Source organism: Acromyrmex echinatior, chromosome 12, assembly GCF_024713525.1.
Source record: "Acromyrmex echinatior isolate Ae372 chromosome 12, ASM2471352v2, whole genome shotgun sequence".
Lineage (NCBI taxonomy): Eukaryota > Metazoa > Arthropoda > Insecta > Hymenoptera > Formicidae > Acromyrmex > Acromyrmex echinatior.
This window is the reverse complement of record NC_141863.1, coordinates 2,315,546-2,336,936: the sequence shown is the minus strand read 5'-3', so window position 1 is coordinate 2,336,936 and position 21,391 is coordinate 2,315,546. Positions and strand designations below refer to the sequence as shown.

At 35.1% G+C, this 21,391-nt stretch overlaps 1 protein-coding gene, 1 long non-coding RNA gene and 2 pseudogenes across 4 annotated transcripts in view; 3 read left to right on the top strand and 1 right to left on the bottom strand.

Annotated features, from left to right (window-relative positions):
* Positions 1–21,391, bottom strand: part of LOC147907731 (uncharacterized) — a 92,448-nt gene that overhangs the window by 41,830 nt on the left and 29,227 nt on the right. The gene's annotated exons all lie outside the window — the stretch shown is intronic.
* Positions 1–21,391, top strand: part of sls (sallimus) — a 133,217-nt gene that overhangs the window by 84,905 nt on the left and 26,921 nt on the right. For both annotated transcript variants that reach the window (XM_087412214.1, XM_011068860.2), the window contains 12 exons: positions 8–467; positions 536–636; positions 726–823; positions 1,655–1,875; positions 2,198–2,272; positions 4,093–4,197; positions 4,275–4,683; positions 4,777–4,846; positions 4,921–5,724; positions 5,881–5,947; positions 6,141–6,194; positions 7,222–20,940. In XM_087412214.1, the coding sequence (XP_087268340.1) occupies positions 8–467; positions 536–636; positions 726–823; positions 1,655–1,875; positions 2,198–2,272; positions 4,093–4,197; positions 4,275–4,683; positions 4,777–4,846; positions 4,921–5,724; positions 5,881–5,947; positions 6,141–6,194; positions 7,222–20,940 (16,183 nt within the window). The remainder of the gene's footprint in view (positions 1–7; positions 468–535; positions 637–725; positions 824–1,654; positions 1,876–2,197; positions 2,273–4,092; positions 4,198–4,274; positions 4,684–4,776; positions 4,847–4,920; positions 5,725–5,880; positions 5,948–6,140; positions 6,195–7,221; positions 20,941–21,391) is intronic.
* Positions 2,279–3,625, top strand: LOC147907733 (uncharacterized; annotated as a pseudogene).
* On the top strand, positions 3,167–3,962 carry LOC147907732 (uncharacterized; annotated as a pseudogene).

Genomic DNA, 21,391 nt, shown 5'->3' with positions numbered 1-21,391 from the left:
GTTGCAGTCGACACCACAAGTAAGAATTGTGACTCAAGAAAATCGATCGATCTTAATGGTGAAAGAAGTCACATCAGAATTTGCTGGTAATTACACATGTCGTGCTGAAAATGTCGGTGGTTCGGTTACTTGTACAGCCACCGTTAATTTGATGGAAATAACATGGGAAGAAGCAATTGAATTAGTCTCACCGACATTCGTAAAGAGACTATCACCTGTGAAAGTTATGGACGGTGAGAGTGTTAATTTAACCTGCGTCGTTGAAGGGAAACCAACGCCCAGAGTGGAATGGTATCACAATGACATGCCAATTAAAGAAGGAAAAGAAATTACAATTATTCAGGATATGGAGGGTGTCTGTAGTTTAGCTATTACCGAAGTATTCCCGGAAGATGCTGGAGAATATACCTGTCGTGCTGTAAATCCTGTTGGCGAAGCTGTTTGCATGTCAACGCTCATTGTTGAAGGTATATTATTCGACGCAAGCAGCTATGATTTTAAATGGTTGTCTATTTTACAAAATTTACTTTTTTAGCGTACGAGTATGTGCCGGATTCTGAAATTGCATCTTCAATAGTCGCGACATCTCTTACCACAGGACAGAGTGGATCAGAAGAAGATCTTCTATCTCCGAAAGTAAATACAAAATTTAACATATCCAACAATATATCCTATAGAATTATACTTGGTGTAATATTAAATATTAAAATTGATTTTGACTTTAGGAAACTCCTATTTTTGACACTGATATAGAAGAATCTGTACCAGAGATAATTAAGAAGCTTCCTCAATTAATTCCTACTAAAGATGGGGAATTAACTAGGTATGTTTAATACATTAAACAAATGATAATTGTATCAAATACAAATTAATATGTACATCTGATAAAAAAGTTTACATATAATTATATATATATATATATATATATATATATATATATATATATATGTACACATACAAATATACATAATTATATACAAAAATCTATACATATATATTTTCTTTCTAGTGTATAATCTCTGCATGTGTATATGTTATGGGAAATTTGATTAATTCGGGCATGATGCTTTAATAAAGCAGACATTATCCATAACAGCATAACAGCTTTTTAAGCTTTCATGAATATTATCTTCAAAGATACCAAAAGGTTTGCGGGTTGTTGCCGTGTTTTTATCCATTGTTAATGACAATGTTTCGTGAACTTTATCGTTCACTTTATCAAGGCAAAGAGCGCATTAATACTTCTTGCCCTGACCCAGTGCGTTCCTCACCCTGATGAAGTGAACAAGGTTCACAAAACGTTGGCATTAGCAACAGATAAATACACGGCATCCGCAAATCTTCTAGGATAATATCTTTTCAGATATTATCCATGTTGGCAAGCCGTTATGTATAAATCCTGAATTAATTATCACAAAAAATGTAACTGCGTTAACATTATAGTTACCAAAAAAAAGTAACGCAGTTACCAATAAAGTTACCAAAAAAATAACTTGTAACTGTAACTTCGTTACAATTAACGAGTTACTTCCATTCCCTGTTTATAATTACATACATTTATATTTTATTATACATAAATTTTTTTATCACGCACACATATATGTTATGTATATATGTGTTCACTATGTGACTGCTATTTTTGTTACACATACAGATTGGAAGTAAAGGTGAAAGGCAAACCAAAACCGAAAGGAAAATGGTATAAAGAAGGAGTAGAAATAGTCTCATCGCAAGAATTCCAAATTGAGGAATTTGAAGATGGTACATCAGTATTAACAATCGCCGAAACTTTCCCCGATGACACTGGTGAGATCATATTTGAAGCTTACAATCCACTCGGTGTATCAACTACAACTACGTATTTATCAGTAGAAGGTAATATCATTTTCTCTACAAATCTCAAAGGCTTTACTAAATCTGGTTAAGTATTAAGTTATATTCTTTTCAGCCGCGCTCTTCAATCGAAGAAGCTCTGTAGCATCCTAATAAAAAGCCATTCATTATCCTATGTTCCTTACATCAATTACAACAAACACTTACAACATCCTTGACTTACATTGTCTTATTTTTTAAATATTTCAAGCAAATTTACTAATCTCTTTGATCTTGCCCAAATTCTTCTATCTAAATGCTAATAAGATAGAAAGGATTTGATATATATTCGTCATATGTTTCTTATAATCGTTTTATCGATTAGGTATACTCGGAACAAAAGAATACAGAAAACCGGAATGGGTCACACAGATGGAAGAAATGCAGGAGGCTTTAAAAGGTAAGAAACTCATGTAAAACTCATGTAAAACTCATGTTTTTTATCTGAACATGCTCAATTGCATGCCGCATGATGCAGAGTGCAATTTCTCAAGAGATAGTCCGAATAACATTGTGCATTAAGAAACACACTAGAAACACTGAGTGAGCTCAAAAAAAACTTAACTGTGACCAGCGATTTTTCAACAAAAACCTTTACCACAATTATGCCAAATTACTTCTTGTGATGACAAAGATGAAACTTCAAAAGAATATTTTTTGTTGACAAAATATTCAGATTCTATGGATACTGATCAAAAAATAATATTGCGATACAATATTCTTAGCAAGTAGATGTTTCTTATAAAGAACAACCTTCAATAATATTTGATTCAGTAAGGCAATTACAAAAGAAGAAACAAGATAATGAACCTAAAACATAAGTATTTTTCATATATAACGTTATCAGAGAATAAAAGAAATCCACCTGTCAATCTTATACTTAGTAAGGTAATAAAACATGATTATGCTATCGAATACATTATGAGTACTACATTCTACTTGATGCTTGCAACGCTCATGGAATCATTTCATTCTTGTTATTTATCAAACGTTAAAGAACAAATAAAACTCGCGAGTGTCGTAAGTGCCAAATGAAACGCATCTTATGTCGTCATTTACTAACTGAACTGAAACACATGATGTAAGAATATCAAGTGTGACAATCTTGGGGATACGTAATGAATGACCAATCAGGAATTGACTCCAAATTCTGTAAGCCAATATAAAACCGCTATTAGAAATTCGTCACCTCAGAAATTAGCCCCAAATTACATTTAGCCGCCATTATGCGCAATAACACGCTTTGTAATCATTCCTGCAATAAAGTATGAAAAATATAAAAAAATAACGAAAATTAAACGTGTCATTATTAAACGTGTCAAAACAATTATCTCCTATCAAAAAAGAAGATACCATATATAATGTTCAAAAAAAAATTATCGGTAAATCGCTTTGCAATTATCCTTTAGTAATAAAGATATGTTTTAAAAAATGATTCGTATAATGATTCGATATTTAAGGAAAAGATCTCGATATTGATAAAATGCAGAAAAAAAAATCATTATCAATTTTTATGAGTTCCTATCGTCAAAGTGTAGAAAAAAATTTACGAATAGTTCCACTCTGGTAAACAAATAAATTCTCCAGAGATCCAAAAATCACTGTTCTATTTACTATTAATAAAAAAAAAACCAAAATGCCAAATATGTAAGATCAAAACAAACTCAACACAAAGATATTTAAAAACTACATTCCCGAATAATTTGCAATTCAGTTGACTTCATTTATGACTGATAAAAGAAAAAATATCAAATATATATATATATATATCCTAAGTCTAAGATTCCTATTTCAAAATACTCCAAAGGGACAACTCAAGAATCATGAATCCGCTGATATTTCCATTAGAGTTAAGAGAAATTGATCTGGAATCTTTTCAACAATTAAATACAGCAGATAGTCATCAAGAAGAATTATAAAATGTTGCTATTTGAAAGTTAATGCGACGGAAATTTTGGATTAGCGTATAATACAGCTGCATTTTTTCAAAGATGAAAGAAGCACGATGTCAAGTAGAATTTGTTTTAAGACTAACGATAGAGACGCATCATTTAGAAGTAATAGGTATGATTTTTCATTTGTGTTTATCTAATTAGACTACTGACAAGACGAAATTAATTCAGATAATCTTGGCATTAAACACAGAATTTGGTAAGAAACTAATTAATTCAATGTATTTTTATTGTGAATTTTTCATAATTGCATTTCATAACATTTCAGCTACACAAGCTGTTCCACGATTTATCAAAGAAATAACGGATGTTTATACAAAAGAGGGAGATATCGCTTTGTTTGAATGTACTTATTCTGGTAATCCCAAACCAGGTAATTATATACACATCGCAAAGATGTTTAAATTTAGTTATAAAGTTATTTTAATTAATTATTTCTTTAATTTATAGATGTTGTTTGGTATAAGAATGATAAGCTTATAATGAATACGAACAATGTAAAAGTACGTATATTTGATAAAGAAAACAGAACTACTCTAACAATTAAGCAAACTACCAAAGAAGACGATGCCACGTATGTTTGCAAAGCTACCAATGAAATTGGTATGATAGTAACAAAAGCCAAACTTCATATCGATACTATCAGCGAATCACGCTGGTTAATGCCGGGCGATATCAAAGAAGAAGAAAAATTAGATATAAAGCTTAAAAAACAAGAAGAGAGACCGCATAGAAAGAAAAAAATTGAGTTAAAGAAAGCGAAAGAAATTAAGGAGAAAGTAAAAACTGAACGTCTCAAAATTGAAAAAGAAGAAATCTGTGAAGAGAAACTTATTCCGAAGGAACAGATAGAAGAAAAGTCAGTAATCTTCCATTTCATTTTGTTCAGTATATTCCAAAATCTTTAATTTGTTCCATTTTTTTAAATTATAATTTTTGCTTGTATTTACAGAAGAACTATCGATGTTGAAGAGACTCAACTATTAGAAACTACAGAGTTTATAGAAGATAAACCCGAAGAGGTATTATAAGATGTTCAGTTTTTATAGTTACATCTCTTTCACAAACTATTATTTATCTTGCATTTATATTTTAGGTTTCTAGAGCTCGAAGAATAGTACCGATCCAAGAACCAATTGTAACTGAAGCAATAGCTTCTTTAAAGAAAATTGACGATCAAAAACTACAAGAACATATACCTAAATTTGAAGAACGTGCCAAACAAATTGTCGAAGAGCAAGAAAGTGTTGTCGTGTCAGAAATCACGAGTGAAGATATTGCTCCTGATTTCACTATCGAAACAAAACTTGATCATGCTCAAGTTACCTCGGAAACTTTACAGCAAGTTGCAGTTTCTGAAGCACATGTAGAAAGTTTGCAAGAAACGAAACGTATAGAGACAAAACAAAAAAAGATAAAGAAAATAAAAGCTGAAAAAATTAAAGAAGATATTACTGTAAAAGAGATTGTGGAGCGACAAAAAGAAAACATAGCTCGGGAAGTCGATGAAATAATGGAGGTACTTGATGCGACAGAATTTGGTCCGGGAGAATCTCCTCTTCGAGAACTCGCGACAATTGGCTACTTGGTTCGACAAGGTGTTTCCGTAAACGAAATTAACGAATGCCTTTACAAGACTGAGATTTTTCCTGCTCTAAAGACCCCCGATGCTCAAAATGCTTTGGTTCAATTGGTGGAAAGAAAAGGCCACGGTCCTTTAATCACCCAAGTACTTACCGAGGAGACGACAACTGACGAAAGTTTCGTTGCAGCGACAGTCGGTTTTCGTGCTTTTATGAAAATGGTTGAACTTCAGCATGCAACTGTAGAAGAAGTCATTATACACTTTGCTCCAGAAGATTTCAAACCACGTGCTTGGGAAGTTACAGAAATTTCCGAGGTACAGATATGACATCCAAATATTATATGAATTTTTAATAATTATTAGAAAAAATACTGTATCTTACTCTCTATTTTCTGCTCTGTATTTTTCTTAATAAAATATATGTTATAATATTTCCAAAAATAATAATTTTTTTTTCGTTTCTTTTCTCAGATTGATACTGAGCAACATGCTATGGAAAGAGTAGATATCGTTCGCAAAATGGAAGTTCATTTTATGGGTAAGCCAAATTGTAGACTTTGTAATTTATTTATATAGATATACTTTATTTATTACGTACGTATATAAGATTTGGATTTATTTGAATATTTCTTCGATATTTCTTCGATATTTTCGTTATGTACATTGTTTTTTTTCGTATAAAGAATAAGTCATACTAAATTTTTAGATAGAATAAGTATTTTTTATTGCAGAGAGGAAGGACGAAAGGAAAGCTACTCACATACAGGATATTCGAGAAATTAAAGGTTTGAAATAATAAATATTGACGTATCTATTAGATATTTATTTATATAACTTACCAACTTAAGGAATTGATTTTTCGCTATAATAAATATGCTATTACTATTATTTGATTATATTTTATAATTAGAACAATTAACGCTACATCACATTTGTATTTTTAATTTGTATTTGTAATTTTAATTAATTTAATTCAGAATGGATACAAGTCTCCATTTATATATATCTAGTATCTTATATAAAAAAGCAATGCTTTTAAATCTCTCTTTATGTTATAATAATTTTGCAGAAATTATTTAATTTTTAATTAAAAAATATTTTTTATATTTTAAAAATATCTTTTTATTTATACATAAAAATATTAACACAGAGAAAAACAATACTAAGACAGGATGTTCATAGCTGTAACAGTCACTGTTTTATTATGTTTTCAGATGTATGAAGCTTTACTTGATCGAATAATAGCTGTGCAATTTTTTCGCTTACGCCGCTATGCTTTCCACACGCGACAAATCCTATTTCCTTTTCTAATACAATATACAATATTGTCGTTTTAATCAGCTACTTTTCATATCAGCTTCGAAATCAATGCTTCACGACTCGATGCTCATTTGCGCTGCACTGATTGTGCCTTCAAATGTAAGTTCTACCGATACCTTGCTCAACAGAAAATAATATGAGACATAAAAATGTAGCATGCTTATAAAATTAATAATGTTACAGTCTACTAAATTTACAATAAATTTTACACGTTTCTGAAAATCCAAACACTTGTTACTTGTTTGTTTATTGAGCACGTTCTTATCGTAATCAAATACACGCTCTATAGTCATGGAATAAAGTATGCAAGATATAAAATGTGTGCGTGAATGCGCGCGTGTATGCGTGCGTGCCTGCGTGCGCCTCTGTGTGTGTGTGTGTGTGTGTGTGTGTGTGTGTGTGTGTGTGTGTGTGTGTGTGTGTGAACGCAAGAAAATAAAGACATCACGCAACACTCACGTCTGACACAAAATTCTCACATACTTTCCACAGAATACGAGGACACACGGCAGGCACACACAACATTGCGTAAACGCAAAGATAAAAAACCAAGAGATCAAATTGAAGAAACAACACAAGATAGGGAAGAGGGGGTTCAATCTATAAAAATCGAGGAAGTCGAGGAGATTGATAAAGAAAGAAAAAAGGAAGAAATCGAAGAAGAGATTATTGAACTCGAACGGGATTCAAAGGGCAGATTGATTCGTAAACAAAAACAAAAAGAGATGGAAAAACAAATAAACACAGAAGAGGAAGAAGAAATTATTAAAAAAATTAGAAAGACATTAATACCAAAAAGATCAAACATTGGTAGAGATGAGATACAACTGGAAGAGATAGAAGAATTTGAAGTAACAAAAGATCAATTACTGCCGTCTATGGTTTTAAATGTATCTAGTCAACGAAATCAAGTGATACCATTAGATCGTACAATCGAACAAGCACCTGGCAAACCCGAATCAGAGAAAGCTAAATACACATTAGATACTGTTATCGCGCTAACAGAACAAATGACATCAGTACACGAAAAAGAAATTGATCAAGTGACAAGTACCAAACCTATCGAACGTAAAGCGTCAATATCAATCTCATCGATAGAACCATATTCTACCACGGAAACTACTGCACATATATCTACTGATGAATTTTCTGGATCTTTCAAAGCTACTTCTTATGAAGCAACACCTTCTGTAATAACGAAAGAAAGTCTTGTCATCAGCGAAACACTGACTCACGATGAAAGTGTGTCAAATCTAACTTTAACTACACCAGAAACAAGTCGAAAAGCAGATGTGCAGGTTACTGTGCAAGAAGCTACAACTATTAGAGAGACCATAGTTAATCAAAGCGAAATACCGACCGAAGATTTTATAACACCTTTAAGCGTTAAAGCAGAAGATATTGTCTTACCACAAATATCACTTTCGATTTATGAAATACAAGAAGGTTTGGTTGAAAATAAATTGGAACCTATGAAAACAGTATTTACAAAACCTCGCGTTAACATCAATGCAATAGAACCGTTGATGGTAGAAGAAATTCATTCTGAGGATAAACCAGGAAAATATTATCCAGAGTTAATAGTACCTACTGAAGTCGCTACCAAATCGATAATTTCGCAACGACAACGCGTTACCGAAGAAATGAATGCACCTGAAAAAGAAGGAGCATACATTCCAGGTAGATTACCACCAAGTCAAACGGCTCAAATTGAAATTTCTTATGAAAATGAAACAGCTATTATTCGTCATGATCTCGTACAGGAGCGTGAAGGCGAATATATTCCTGAGCGAAAAGTAGATTCTTTCGAAGTTACTCCAAATATCACTCTTTTAGAAGGAGTCACGATATCAATGATCGATACTCAACAAAAAGAAGATGATTTGACAATCGAAGAGAGTAAACAAGTCACAGCTGACTTGAATGTCGTTGAAATTATGTCAGCTGTGACGGTAGAAACGATGACATCTGAAAAAGAACAAGATTATCATCCTGAAGAAAAGCCTACTACTAAACTAGCCGTTACATCGATTTCCCCATTGGAGATTGGTTCTGTAACAGACACAATTGTTCAAGAATCTGAAGGAACTTATAGTGTCGATGAGAAACCGTTCGAAATATTGGCGGAAACATCAATCAGACCGGAGGAACACATATTGATATCTCAAGTTCAAACCGCAGACTATCCCGCGGATTTGAAAGATATACTCAAGTATGTCACAGAGAGCGGTATTGTATCCATTCAATTAACCGAAGCGAAAACTGTCCTTGAAACGCTCATTCATGATCGAGAGACTAGCATGAAGGAAGATGTTAAACCGGAAATTCATACGATCGAGACCATCTACGATGCTATCAGAGGTATTGAAATATCACAAACAACTTTTGGAGAAAAAGAAGCCGAATTGAAAATTTTTGAAATGCCTGAATCACATCGCGGAAAAACGGTACCTACTCATCCAATGATCTCACTTGAAGTTCAGGAAACCCAACCTGAAAATAATTTAGGTAAAGTCATGAAAGAAGCCGTATCAACTGCTATAGCTCAAATTGAAACAGTCAGTCTGCAAGAAACAATTGTTGATGAGACTGTTGCAGCAGAAGATGTAGCTCCGACGAGGAAAGATAAGGCTCCTGAAACAATGACCGCCGTTATTTCAATGAATCAGATTGAGAGCTTGCACACTACAATGATTGTAGCGGATGAAAAAGAAACTGAATATCTTGATATAACCGATGTTAAAAGTGCGTTTGCAAATACTGAATATATGACGCAAGTAGCTCCTATATATGAACAAGTAAGAACAGAATCACCGACCGAAGAGTACCTAGCGGTAGACAAACCTGTGAGTGGAAAAGCATATCCATCTCATATTCCTATAGAAACTATCAGTATCGTTATGCAAGAAACCGCAGAAAAGGAAGATGTTTATAAAATAGACATAAAACCCGAAGAAAAGATGGCGAACATTAAACTCACAGACACGAGGCCTGGTGCCAGCGTTCTAGAAATAATTCCACATGATCTCGAGAATATCTACACGCCAGATACTGGACCACAGACTTATACGGTTGAATCGTCCATAACTGGTCATACCGTCGCGTCAAAGGCAGAGATCTTAGTGGAACAAAGTGCTGGAAAAATAAGCAGTGATCTACCAAAATCAGGTAAAGCAATAGTACAACAAGAAGCTCTGGAAGAATTGATAGTAACAGAAACAAATGTCGGCGAAGTAGAACGAACCAGGGATGAGGATGCGAGTCCTGTTAAACAAAATGCCGCACTTCAAGTATGCGCTCAATCTGAAAATTTGACCATCACTGAAGTAACTACCGTATTGAAGGAAGAAGAATTATTAATGAAAAAATTACCAGACAAACAAAGGGTTGTATTAGATATAACTGAGGGCCATGAAATTGCTGAAACACAAGAGATGATTCTTGCAAGCAATATAAGTGCATTGAAAGAAGAAAAACCACATCAAGAAAGTGTCAATCAACTGCAAAGCGGATTAGATGTTGTACAACAAATGGAAATATCAGTATCTGAGAAAGAATCTCCTTTAGAAACGGATGTAAAACCTGATATTAAAAAAGTTGGTATTACTTTTCAAGAAGGAGAAAGTCTGACAATTGAAATTACGCATCCTGAAGACAAAGAAGATATACTTGGTGAAAAACAGACGCCAAAAACAGCCGAAGCTACAATAGACGTAATAACACAAAATATAGCCTCGACATTTGAGATTATTAGTGGTGTCGTTCCAACTGAATTATCTACCAAACCTATCCAAGATGCACGTCCTAAAGCGACATTATTACCATTTGAAATAGCCGTTGCTGAAGAAGTGCAAACAAGAGAAACTGAAAAACCTTTTCCTCATATGTTGGTACCAGAGAAAAAAGCTAATTTTGAATTTGTAATGGGTGAAGTTCTTGTTGTTTCTTCTGTAACAACGGGTGACAAAGAAAGCATGCTTGCAGAAATGGAAAAACCACAATCAAAATCTGCTACTTTCGATATTCCTACTTATACTGTGGCAGAAGCTGCTGAAATAACCGCAACTGACAACATTAGCGAATTAATACGCGAAGAAACAATCTCCGCAATGGCTACGACCGAACATATAACTCATCATAGTATCGTTACATCCGAAATGTCAACCGGTGACTCAGAAGAGCGTATGCTTGATTTCGTCAAACCAGATAAAAAAAGAGTAGATATATCGTTTGAAGAAGAAACAAGCATAACAGTCACTGAAACAATTGCGTCTGATAAGGAGCGAGAATATTTGAAGAAACCGGATATTCCAGGTGAAAAAATTAACACCAGCTTTGACGCTCATAAAATTGCCGAACTTACTGAGGTTACACCAGCCATTTATCCAGGAGACCTCAATGTGAAAACACCAGAGACAGCAGCAGCAAAAGAGGAACGTTTGCCGTTTGAGAGTATCGTTCAAAGCGAAACTATTGCAACAGAAACAGAAATAGAATTTCAAGATAAACAAACCAAAACCGACACTGCTCGAATATCCGTCGACGAGATTATCAGTGCTACTATGTCTACTGAGATTTTAGGTGAAAAGGAAGATATTCTTCAAATTCCCAAAAAACCTACAGAGAAAAAAGCCGAGATTCAATTTGCCGGACATATTATTGCTGAAAAAAGCGAAATCACTCCAAATTCTAGCACTGGAGAATTGATGGAGACAAAACCGACTTCTATTTCAGCCACATTCTCGAATATTCCGTTAGAGGCAATAGTAGCAATGGAAACTCAGCCAACAGAAATGGAGACTATACTCAAGAAAGATAAAATACCATCGATGGTTCAAGCTGATCTTTCCATGATGATGGAACAAAGTGTAGAGGTATCTTCGGTAATTTTAGAGGATAAAGAAACAGAATATAAGCCTAAGGAAATACCAAAAACAAAAACAGCAGAGAAAGCTCTAATCGAAACTCATGGCGTCGCCGAAACAACAATACAAATCGCTAATATTAGCACTGGTGAAATTGCTACTGGCGAAGCACCACTGGTTGCCGTCGCAATTCCAGATCACATAGTGTTTAATCCACTAGTAGAATCACAGCTTGTTATTCAAGAAGGAGAAGAGCAATTTATGCCAGCATTAATGCCGGAAAATAAAATTGTAAACATCGATATGGAAGAAGGTAAAGTCATCGCGAGTATAAAACATATAACACCAGCAGATAAAGAATCGACATATATCGTCGAGGAACAACCGCGTCAATACGCTGCTTCATTCGACATCGATGCTACTCACAGTATAGCAGAAACGACCGCGGTAGCTATTGAACATTCTGTAGGAAAAGTAACCATCAAAAAGCCAGACGTTAAAACCGTATCACCTACACATGAAGTATATCAAAGTCTTTTAGTAACTGAAGACATGATTCAAGATCAAGAGAAACCCTTCAAAGACAAATTCACGCCAGAAATACACAAAATAGAATTATCTGTCGAAGAAGGTAAGCGCGTTACCTCTGTGACGGAAATTAAAATAGCTGACAAAGAAGCTCCCCTTGAAACATTACAAGAAGATAAATCTCGCTTAGCACTCTCGGTTATTGTTCCTGGTCACGAAGTCGCTGAGAGATCTGAAATAATTACCAGTTCAAGTACAGGTGAAATGAACGAAGTTACAGTACCAACAAAAGTAACCGCGCTAATTGGTCAAAAACCGTTTGAGACAGTACAATTCTCCGAACAAACCTTAGTGGAGAAAGAAATAGATAGGATTCAGAAAACACCATTAACAAAAACAAAAGCGCATGTTATTTTAGATGAAAATAGATTCGTTGCTATTACAGAATCTATTAATGCTCAAGATATTGAAGAGGAATTTGCTACAAAGAAACTTCGTCTTGAAGCGGCAAATCTTTTAATGGAAGGTAAAGAAGTAGCTGAACGAACGGAAATTAATTTACGCGAAGAACTCGGAGAATTACCTTCAGCAATGAAACCGATTGTATGTGAAGCACATAAAACACAATCTACTTTGGAAGGTATTGACGTCAGTGAAATGGTTCCTCAAGAGCAAGGTGCAATATTCATTGATAAATTCAAACCCGATAAGCGTAGCGCCGAGATTAGTTTCGTCGAAGGGAAAAGTATTACCGTAGATCATATCTTAACACAAGACAAAGAAGAAACAATGAATATTCCGAAATACGAAGAGAGTATGGCAAGAGTAAAATTAGCAAAACTTGGTATGGATATTGCTCAAAAGGCTCAAATATTTATCGAACAAAATACTGGACCGATTAAACCTTTCGAAAAGATACAAGCTGAAGCTCACATAAAACAAGACACATTTCAACCTATTATAGTTCATGAAGTTCCAAGTGCGGAAAGCGAACGTACTTTCGATAAGTATCCGAAGATAATATTCAGTACAGCTATGCCAACATTCGAAGAAGGTCATGGTATATTTATTACGGAGATAACATCTGCCGAAATCGAAGCATCACTGGAAGAGAAGAGACATGAAATATCGCGAACAGCTGTCGATACTATTGTTACTGAGCACGATATGATAGAGACCACAATGGTAGAATCGCGAGTAGACGTACCTGAACAACCTTCAGATTATATTTCAACACCTCAAATTGCCACATCAGCGCGAGACACGTTTGAAAGCATTATTGTTAACGAGAATATTGTTGAAGAAAGCGAGAAAACTTTTGATGATCTTTTTAAACCTACGACACAAAAAGTGAATATTGATATAACGGAGTTAAAGCCGTTACAAATTTCAGAAACAATTATCGAAGACAAGGAAGGAATGTTGAATATTGTTTCAAAGCGAACTGAAGTCAAAGCTACATCAGATTTCGATTTATTCCAAACTGTTGAAGGTTCTTTCGTAGAAAGTATACAAAATACTCGAGAACTTCAAGAAGAAAAACCACTTTCCTCTCAAGCAATTATGATTCAGACCACGGTAGAATCAATAGTAAAGTCAGAAACAACACCAGCCGAAAGAGAAGACATCTTTGAATGCAAATTCCAACCCGAAGGGCAGAAAGGCAAACCACAATTCGAAAGTCTTACAACGGTTGTAATTACTGAAACAGCTTCTAATGAAATCGAAGATATCTTACCTGAAGCCGTTACACCAAAACAACATCAGGCACAATTAAAATTGACAGGCAGAGAAACCGCGGAAATCCTTCAAGTAGTAACAGCGAATACAACCGAAGATTTTACAAAATCTACTAAATTATATGAACAAAGAGGTAAACCAGGACTCGAAGAATTGTCATCCATAACTGTTTCCGAAATTATTTCCAATGAAGTTGAAAATCTTTTAGCTAGTAAAGTTATTCCAAAAGATAGCAAGGCTGATTTCAATATTTCTGGTAGAGAAGTCGCTGAAACAATTGAAGTAACAACATTATCTGAGACCAATGAATTTGCTATAGGAGGACCTGAGGAACAGAAAGGCAACCAACAAATCAATGAGTTAATTCCACTGACTATTTCACAAGTAATTTCTAATGAGGCTGAAGAAACATTAGTTAGTGCTGAGCTTCCTACGGGGAAAACAGCACAATCAAATTTGTTTGGTAGAGATATCGCGGAAACAACACTAGTTTTAACAATGACTAATGCCGAAGAACTTATTCCTAAAAAAGAAACTGAAAAACAAAAAGGTAAACCCAGTCTCGAAGAATTCATGCCATTAATAATTTCACAAACAGAATCTCAAGAAACTGAAAATGTTCTTGATAGTCTCAACATACCAACTGAAAGAACGGCGCAAACAAGTTTATATGGCAGAGACATAGCAGAAACTACAGAAATAACAACTGCGTTAAGTCTAAATAAATTTGTTGAACTTCAAAAGCCCGAGATACAAAAGGGAAAACCAAATCTCGAAGAATTATTATCCTTAAATATAACGCAAACTGTATCCAGTGAAGCGGAAGCTTTATTGCCTAGTCCGGAAATGCCTACGGAAAAAATGGCGCAAACTAATTTATCTGGTAGAGATGTAGCTGAAACTAGTCAAGTTTTAACAATGATGAGCACAGAGGAACTTTCAAATCAAGTATCACCTGACGAACGTAAAGGGAAAGTACAAGTAGAAGAATTATCGTCCTTGACTATATCTCAAATATTATCTCATGAAACCGAAGAAACTTTCGAGAGTTCCATTGCACCTAACAGACTCACTGCGATGCCTATGATGTCTGGTAGAGAAATTGCCGAGACTTCTCAGGTGCTTACTGTCACAAATGCTGAAGAACTTTCGAGACCTAAAAGTCCAACAAAACAGAAAGGTAAACCACAACTAGACGAACTTTCTTCACTTTTGGTTTCTCAAGTAATATCTACAGAGATAGAAGCACAACTGCCAAGTTTAGAAAAATTAGAAGAGAAAACAGCCATACCATGTTTCTTAGGTAGAGAAATAGCTCAGAAAATCGAAATTATAACCGCTGCAACTGTAGAACAAATACCTGAATTGAAGGAAAAAAATGATCAAAAAGGAAAACCAAGCATTGAAGAAATGAGTTCTGTTACTGTGTCTGAAGTAATTTCTACTGATACAGAACAAGAATTACTGAGACCAGAGATTCCAAAACAGCAAAAAGCTCTCCCAAAACTACCCGGCATAGAAGTCGCGGAGATATCAGAAGTTTTGACAGTGAGTAACGTTGAAGAGCTTGCAAGATCACAAATTCCCGAAGAACAGATAGGTAAACCAAACTTAGAAGAACTAATGTCATTGTCGATCTTTGAAGTATCTTATAATGAAGCAGAAAAAGAATTACTTGCACCAGATGAACCAACTAAACAAATAGCCGAAAAAACTATGCTAGGCATGCGCGTTGCCGAGAAATCGCAAGTGTTTGCGTCGTTGACAACGGAGGAGATGGCAGAGTCAGCTAAACCTCTGATAAAAAAGTTAACACCAGAACAAATACCTTTTGAGAGTATACAAAAAATTGAGTCAATTGTTCATGAAAGCGAAAGTTCATTTCTTCCCGATAAAAAGATACCAAGTACCACAGCCGAGGTTTCATTCGGCGTTTCTGAAGGTGTCGAAATTATTCAAGTAACCGCAACAGAGAAGGAAACAAAGGAGATTGTTAAAAGCCTAGAAGAAGCAACTAAACAGATAGCTGAAGAAAGAATGCAGAGTATTTACGTTGCAGAAAAGTCTCAGGTAATTACATCATCAACAACAGAAGAGATGATGGCATTTATTAAGCCAGAGATAAAGAAAATAATACCCGAACAAATACCGTATGTAAGCATACAGCAAATTGAATCAATTCCCCACGAAAGCGAGCATTCGCTTCTTCCTGATAAGAAGACACCAAGTAAAAAAGCTGATATTTTATTCCGCGTTTCCGAAGGCATCGAAGTTTTCCAAGTAACTGCTACGGAGAAAGAAGCAAAAGAAGTAATAAAAAGTTTGGAAGAAGCAAATCAACAAATAGCCGAGCAGAGCGTGTTGAGCATGGGCATTGCAGAACAGTCACAAGTAATTACATCGTCAACAACAGAGAACATGATTGAGTCCGTTAAACCGGAAATAAAGAAAATAATACCAGAACAAATACCGTTTGAAAGTATACAACAAACTGAATCGATTTCTCACGAAAGAGAAAGTTCGATTGTTTCTGAAAAAGATATAGCTACTGCAACGGCCGATATTACATTTCGCGTTTCTGAAGGCGTCGAAGTTATTCAGGTAACCGCTACGGAAGAGGAAACGAAAAACATTATAGAAAATTTGGAAAAAGCAACGAAACAGATAGCTGAACAAACGATACCGACTATGCGTGTTGCAGAACAATCTCAAACTATTACTTCATCAACAACAAAAGAAATGGTAGAATCTACAAAACCTGAGATAAAGAGAATAATACCGGAACAAATACCGTTTGAAAGTATACAACTGGTTGAATCAATTCCTCATGAAAGTGAACGTTCACTTTTCATAGATAAGAAAGTACCAACTACAATGGCTGACGTTTCATTCCGCGTTTCCGAAGGAGTCGAAGTTATTCAAATAACAGCTACTGAAAAAGAAACAAAAGAAATAGTAAAAAAAGAAGAAGCAATTAAACAGACAGCAGAGCAAAATATACTGGGCATACGCGTTGCAGAACAGTCTCAAGTAATTGCGTCGTCAACAACGGAAGAAATTATAGAATTTGATAAACCTGAAATAAAGACAATAATACCGAAACAAATACCATTTGAAAGCATACAGCAGTCCGAGTCAATCCCTAATGAAAGTGAGCACACGCTTCTCCCTGATAAGAAGATACCAAGTACAAAAGCCGATGTTTCATTCCGTGTTTCCGAAGGCGTCGAAATTATTCAAGTAACTGCTACGGAGGAGGAAACAAAAGAAGTTGTAAAAAGTGTGAAACAAGTAACTAAACAAGTAGCGGAGCAAGATATGTTAAGCATGTCCGTTGCTGAAAAAACTCAAGTAGTTACATCATCGACAACGGAGGAAATTAAAGAATCTTCAAAGCCTGATGTAAAGAAAATTATTCCAGAACAAATACCGTTCGAAAGTATACTACAAACCGAATCAATTCTTCATGAAAGAGAAAGTTTGCTTTTCCCCGATAAGAAAACGCCAAGTACAAAAGCCGATATTTCATTCGCCGTTTCTGAAGGCGTTAAAGTTATTCAAGTAACCGCTACGGAAGAGGAAACGAAGGATGTTGCTAAAAGTGTAGAAGAAGCAACTAAACAAGTAGCCGAACAGAGCATGTTAAGTATGCCCGTTGCTCAAAAATCTCAAGTAATTACATCATCAGAAACAGAAGAAATTATAGTGTCTGCCAAACCTGAAGAAAAGAAAGTCATTCCAGAGCAAATACCATTCGAGAGCATACAACAGATTGAAGCAATTCCTCATGAAAGAGAACGTTTGCTTCTCCCCGATGAAAAGACACCAAGTACAAAAGCCGATGTTTCATTCCGAGTTTCTGAAGGAGTCGAAGTTATCCAAGTAACCACTACGGAGAAGGAAACTAAAGAAATCGTAAAAGGCTTGGAAGAAACAAAACAAGTAGCCGAGCAGAGCATGCTGAGTATGCCAGTTGCTCAAAAATCTCAAATGATTGCATCCTCAACAACAGAAGAAATGATGGAATCTATTAAACCTGAAACGAAAAGAATAATTCCGGAACAGATACCATTTGAGAGTATACAACAAATTGAATCAATTCCTCATGAAAGCGAACGCTCGCTTCTTCCGGATAGAGAAACATCAATCGCAACGGCCGATATTACATTCCGCGTTTCCGAAGGCATCAAAGTTATACAAATAACCGCTACAGAAAAGGAAATAAAAGAAGTTGTAAAAGAAGAAACAACTAAACAAAAAGCTGATCAGAGTATGTTAGGTATGTTCGTTGTAGAACAATCTCAAGTAGTTACATCATCAACAACAGAAGAGATGAAAGAGCCTGTTAAACCAGAGATAAAGAAGATAATACCCGAACAAATACCGTTTGAAAGTATACAACAAATCGAATCAATTACTCATGAAAGAGAAAGTTTGCTTCTCCCCGATAAGAAAACGCCAAGTACAAAGGCCGATGTTTCATTCCGTGTTTCCGAAGGTGTCGAAGTTATTCAAGTAACATCCACGGAGAAAGAAATAAAAGAAGTTGCAAAAAGTGTAGAAGAAGCAACTAAACAAGTAGCCGAGCAGAGCTTGTTAAGTATGTCTGTTGCTGAAAAAACCCAAGTGGTTCCATCATCAACAACGGAGGAAATTAGAGAATCTTCAAAGCCTGAGGTAAAGAAAATTATTCCAGAACAAATACCGTTCGAAAGTATACTACAAACCGAATCAATTCTTCATGAAAGAGAAAGTTTGCTTCTCCCCGATAAGAAAACGCCAAGTACAAAGGCCGATATTTCATTCCGCGTTTCTGAAGGCGTTAAAGTTATTCAAGTAACCGCTACGGAAGAGGAAACGAAGGATGTTGCTGAAAGTGTAGAAGAAGCAACTAAACAAGTAGCAGAACAGAGCATGTTAAGTATGCCCGTTGCTCAAAAATCTCAAGTAATTATATCATCAGAAACAGAGGAAATTATAGTGTCTGCCAAACCTGAGGAAAAGAAAATCATTCCAGAACAAATACCGTTCGAGAGTGTACTACAAACCGAATCAATTCTTCATGAAAAAGAAAGTTCGCTTCTTTTCGATAAGAAAACACCAATTACAAAAGCTGATGTTTCATTCCGTTTTTCTGAAGGAGTCGAAGTTATCCAAGTAACCGCTACGGAGGATGAAACAAAAGAAGTTGTAAAAAGTGTGGAAGAAGCAATTAAACAAGTAGCCGAACAAAGCATGTTAAGTATGTCCGTTGCTGAAAAAATCCAGGTGGTTTCGTCATCAACAACAGAAGAAATTAAAGAATCTTCAAAGACTGAAGTAAAGAAAATTATTCCAGAACAAATACCGTTCGAAAGTATACTACAAACCGAATCAATTCTTCATGAAAGAGAAAGTTTGCTTCTCCCCGATAAGAAAACGCCAAGTACAAAAGCCGATATTTTATTCGCCGTTTCTGAAGGCGTTAAAGTTATTCAAGTAACCGCTACGGAAGAGGAAACGAAGGATGTTGCTAAAAGTGTAGAAGAAGCAACTAAACAAGTAGCCGAACAGAGCATGTTAAGTATGCCCGTTGCTCAAAAATCTCAAGTAATTACATCATCAGAAACAGAAGAAATTATAGTGTCTGCCAAACCTGAAGAAAAGAAAGTCATTCCAGAGCAAATACCATTCGAGAGCATACAACAGATTGAAGCAATTCCTCATGAAAGAGAACGTTTGCTTCTCCCAGATGAAAAGACACCAAGTACAAAAGCCGATGTTTCATTCCGAGTTTCTGAAGGAGTCGAAGTTATCCAAGTAACCACTACGGAGAAGGAAACTAAAGAAATCGTAAAAGGTTTGGAAGAAACAACTAAACAAGTAGCCGAGCAGAGCATGCTGAGTATGCCAGTTGCTCAAAAATCTCAAGTAATTATATCATCAGAAACAGAGGAAATTATAGTATCTGCCAAGCCTGAGGAGAAGAAAATCATTCCAGAACAAATACCGTTCGAGAGTGTACTACAAACCGAATCAATTCTTCATGAAAGAGAAAGTTTGCTTCTCCCTGAAAAGAAAACGCCAAGTTCAAAGGCTGATGTTTCATTCCGCGTTTCTGAAGGCGTCAAAGTTATTCAAGTAACCGCTACGGAAGAGGAAACAAAGGATGTTGTAAAAAGTGTAAAAGAAGCAACTAAACAAGTAGCCGAACAAAATATGTTAAGTATGCCCGTTGCTCAAAAATCTCAAGTAATTACATCATCAGAAACAGAGGAAATTATAGTATCTGCCAAACCTGAGGAAAAGAAAATCATTCCAGAACAAATACCATTTGAAGGCATACAACAAATTGAATCAATTTCTCACGAAAGCGAACATTTATTTGTTCCTGACAAAGAAATGACAAGCGCAACAGCTGATGTGTCATTCCGCATTTCCGAAGGAGTCGAAGTTATCCAAGTAATCGCTACGGAGGAAGAAATAAAAGAAGACGTAAAAAGTTTGGAAGAAATAACTAAACAAATAGCCGATCAAAGCATGTTAAGCATGGCAGTTGCTGAAAAATCTCATGTGATTGCATCATCATCAACGAAGGAAATGATGGAATTCGTTAAACCTGATGTAAAGAAAATAACAGCAGAACAAATACCATTTGAGAGTGTACAACAAATAGAAACGATTCCTCATGAAAGTGAACGTTCTATTATCGTTGAAAAAGTGGTAGCAAGTGCTTCAGCCGAAGTTTCATTTCGCATTTCCGAAGGTGTTGAAGTTACCCAAATAACTCCTACAGAGAAAGAAGCAAAAGAAGTTGTCAAAGGTCTCGCTAAGGAAGAAATCGCGCAAGCGGATATAATTGAACGAAAAGTTGCTCTAAAAACTGAAATTCATCCGGAAAATGTAGTATCGGAATTCAGTGTTCCAAAACCAGACAGTAAAACAGCTCATGATGTAAAAGATGAAAAACAAAGTATAATTGTTACTGAATTGCAACACATTACTGAAATTGAATCAAATCTGTCCGAACCCGTAATTCCAATAATACCAAAAATAGCAAGCACATCTTTTGAAGCCGACTACTTAGAAAAAATTTTAGGTAAGTATTATACATATAGAAAGGTAACATGATAGATTGCATTGATAATTCACATGCGACATTTGAAGAAATTCGATTCGGTTAAACAATGATCGTAATATTTAATAAATCAAACAAATTATGTAGGCACTTAATGCAAATATTTAACAAACTAATGTTCGATTCAACATTACGATCTTGTTATAGATTATTTCGGTAAGTACAGAACTCATAAAATACAGAATTATAATTTACTGACATTTAGATAAGAATATATATTACCTTATACATATACTAGTCAACTAGCAGCTGATTTCACCATGCTTCATACCCAACATTCAAGTAATAAATTATAATAAAAAATTTGTCAATACATTGACTGCGTCCAACGGACTCAATAGTTGAGTCCGCTGAACGCAGCCATTATTTGCGTCTAATATATTATTAAACATTATAAATATAATACTAATAC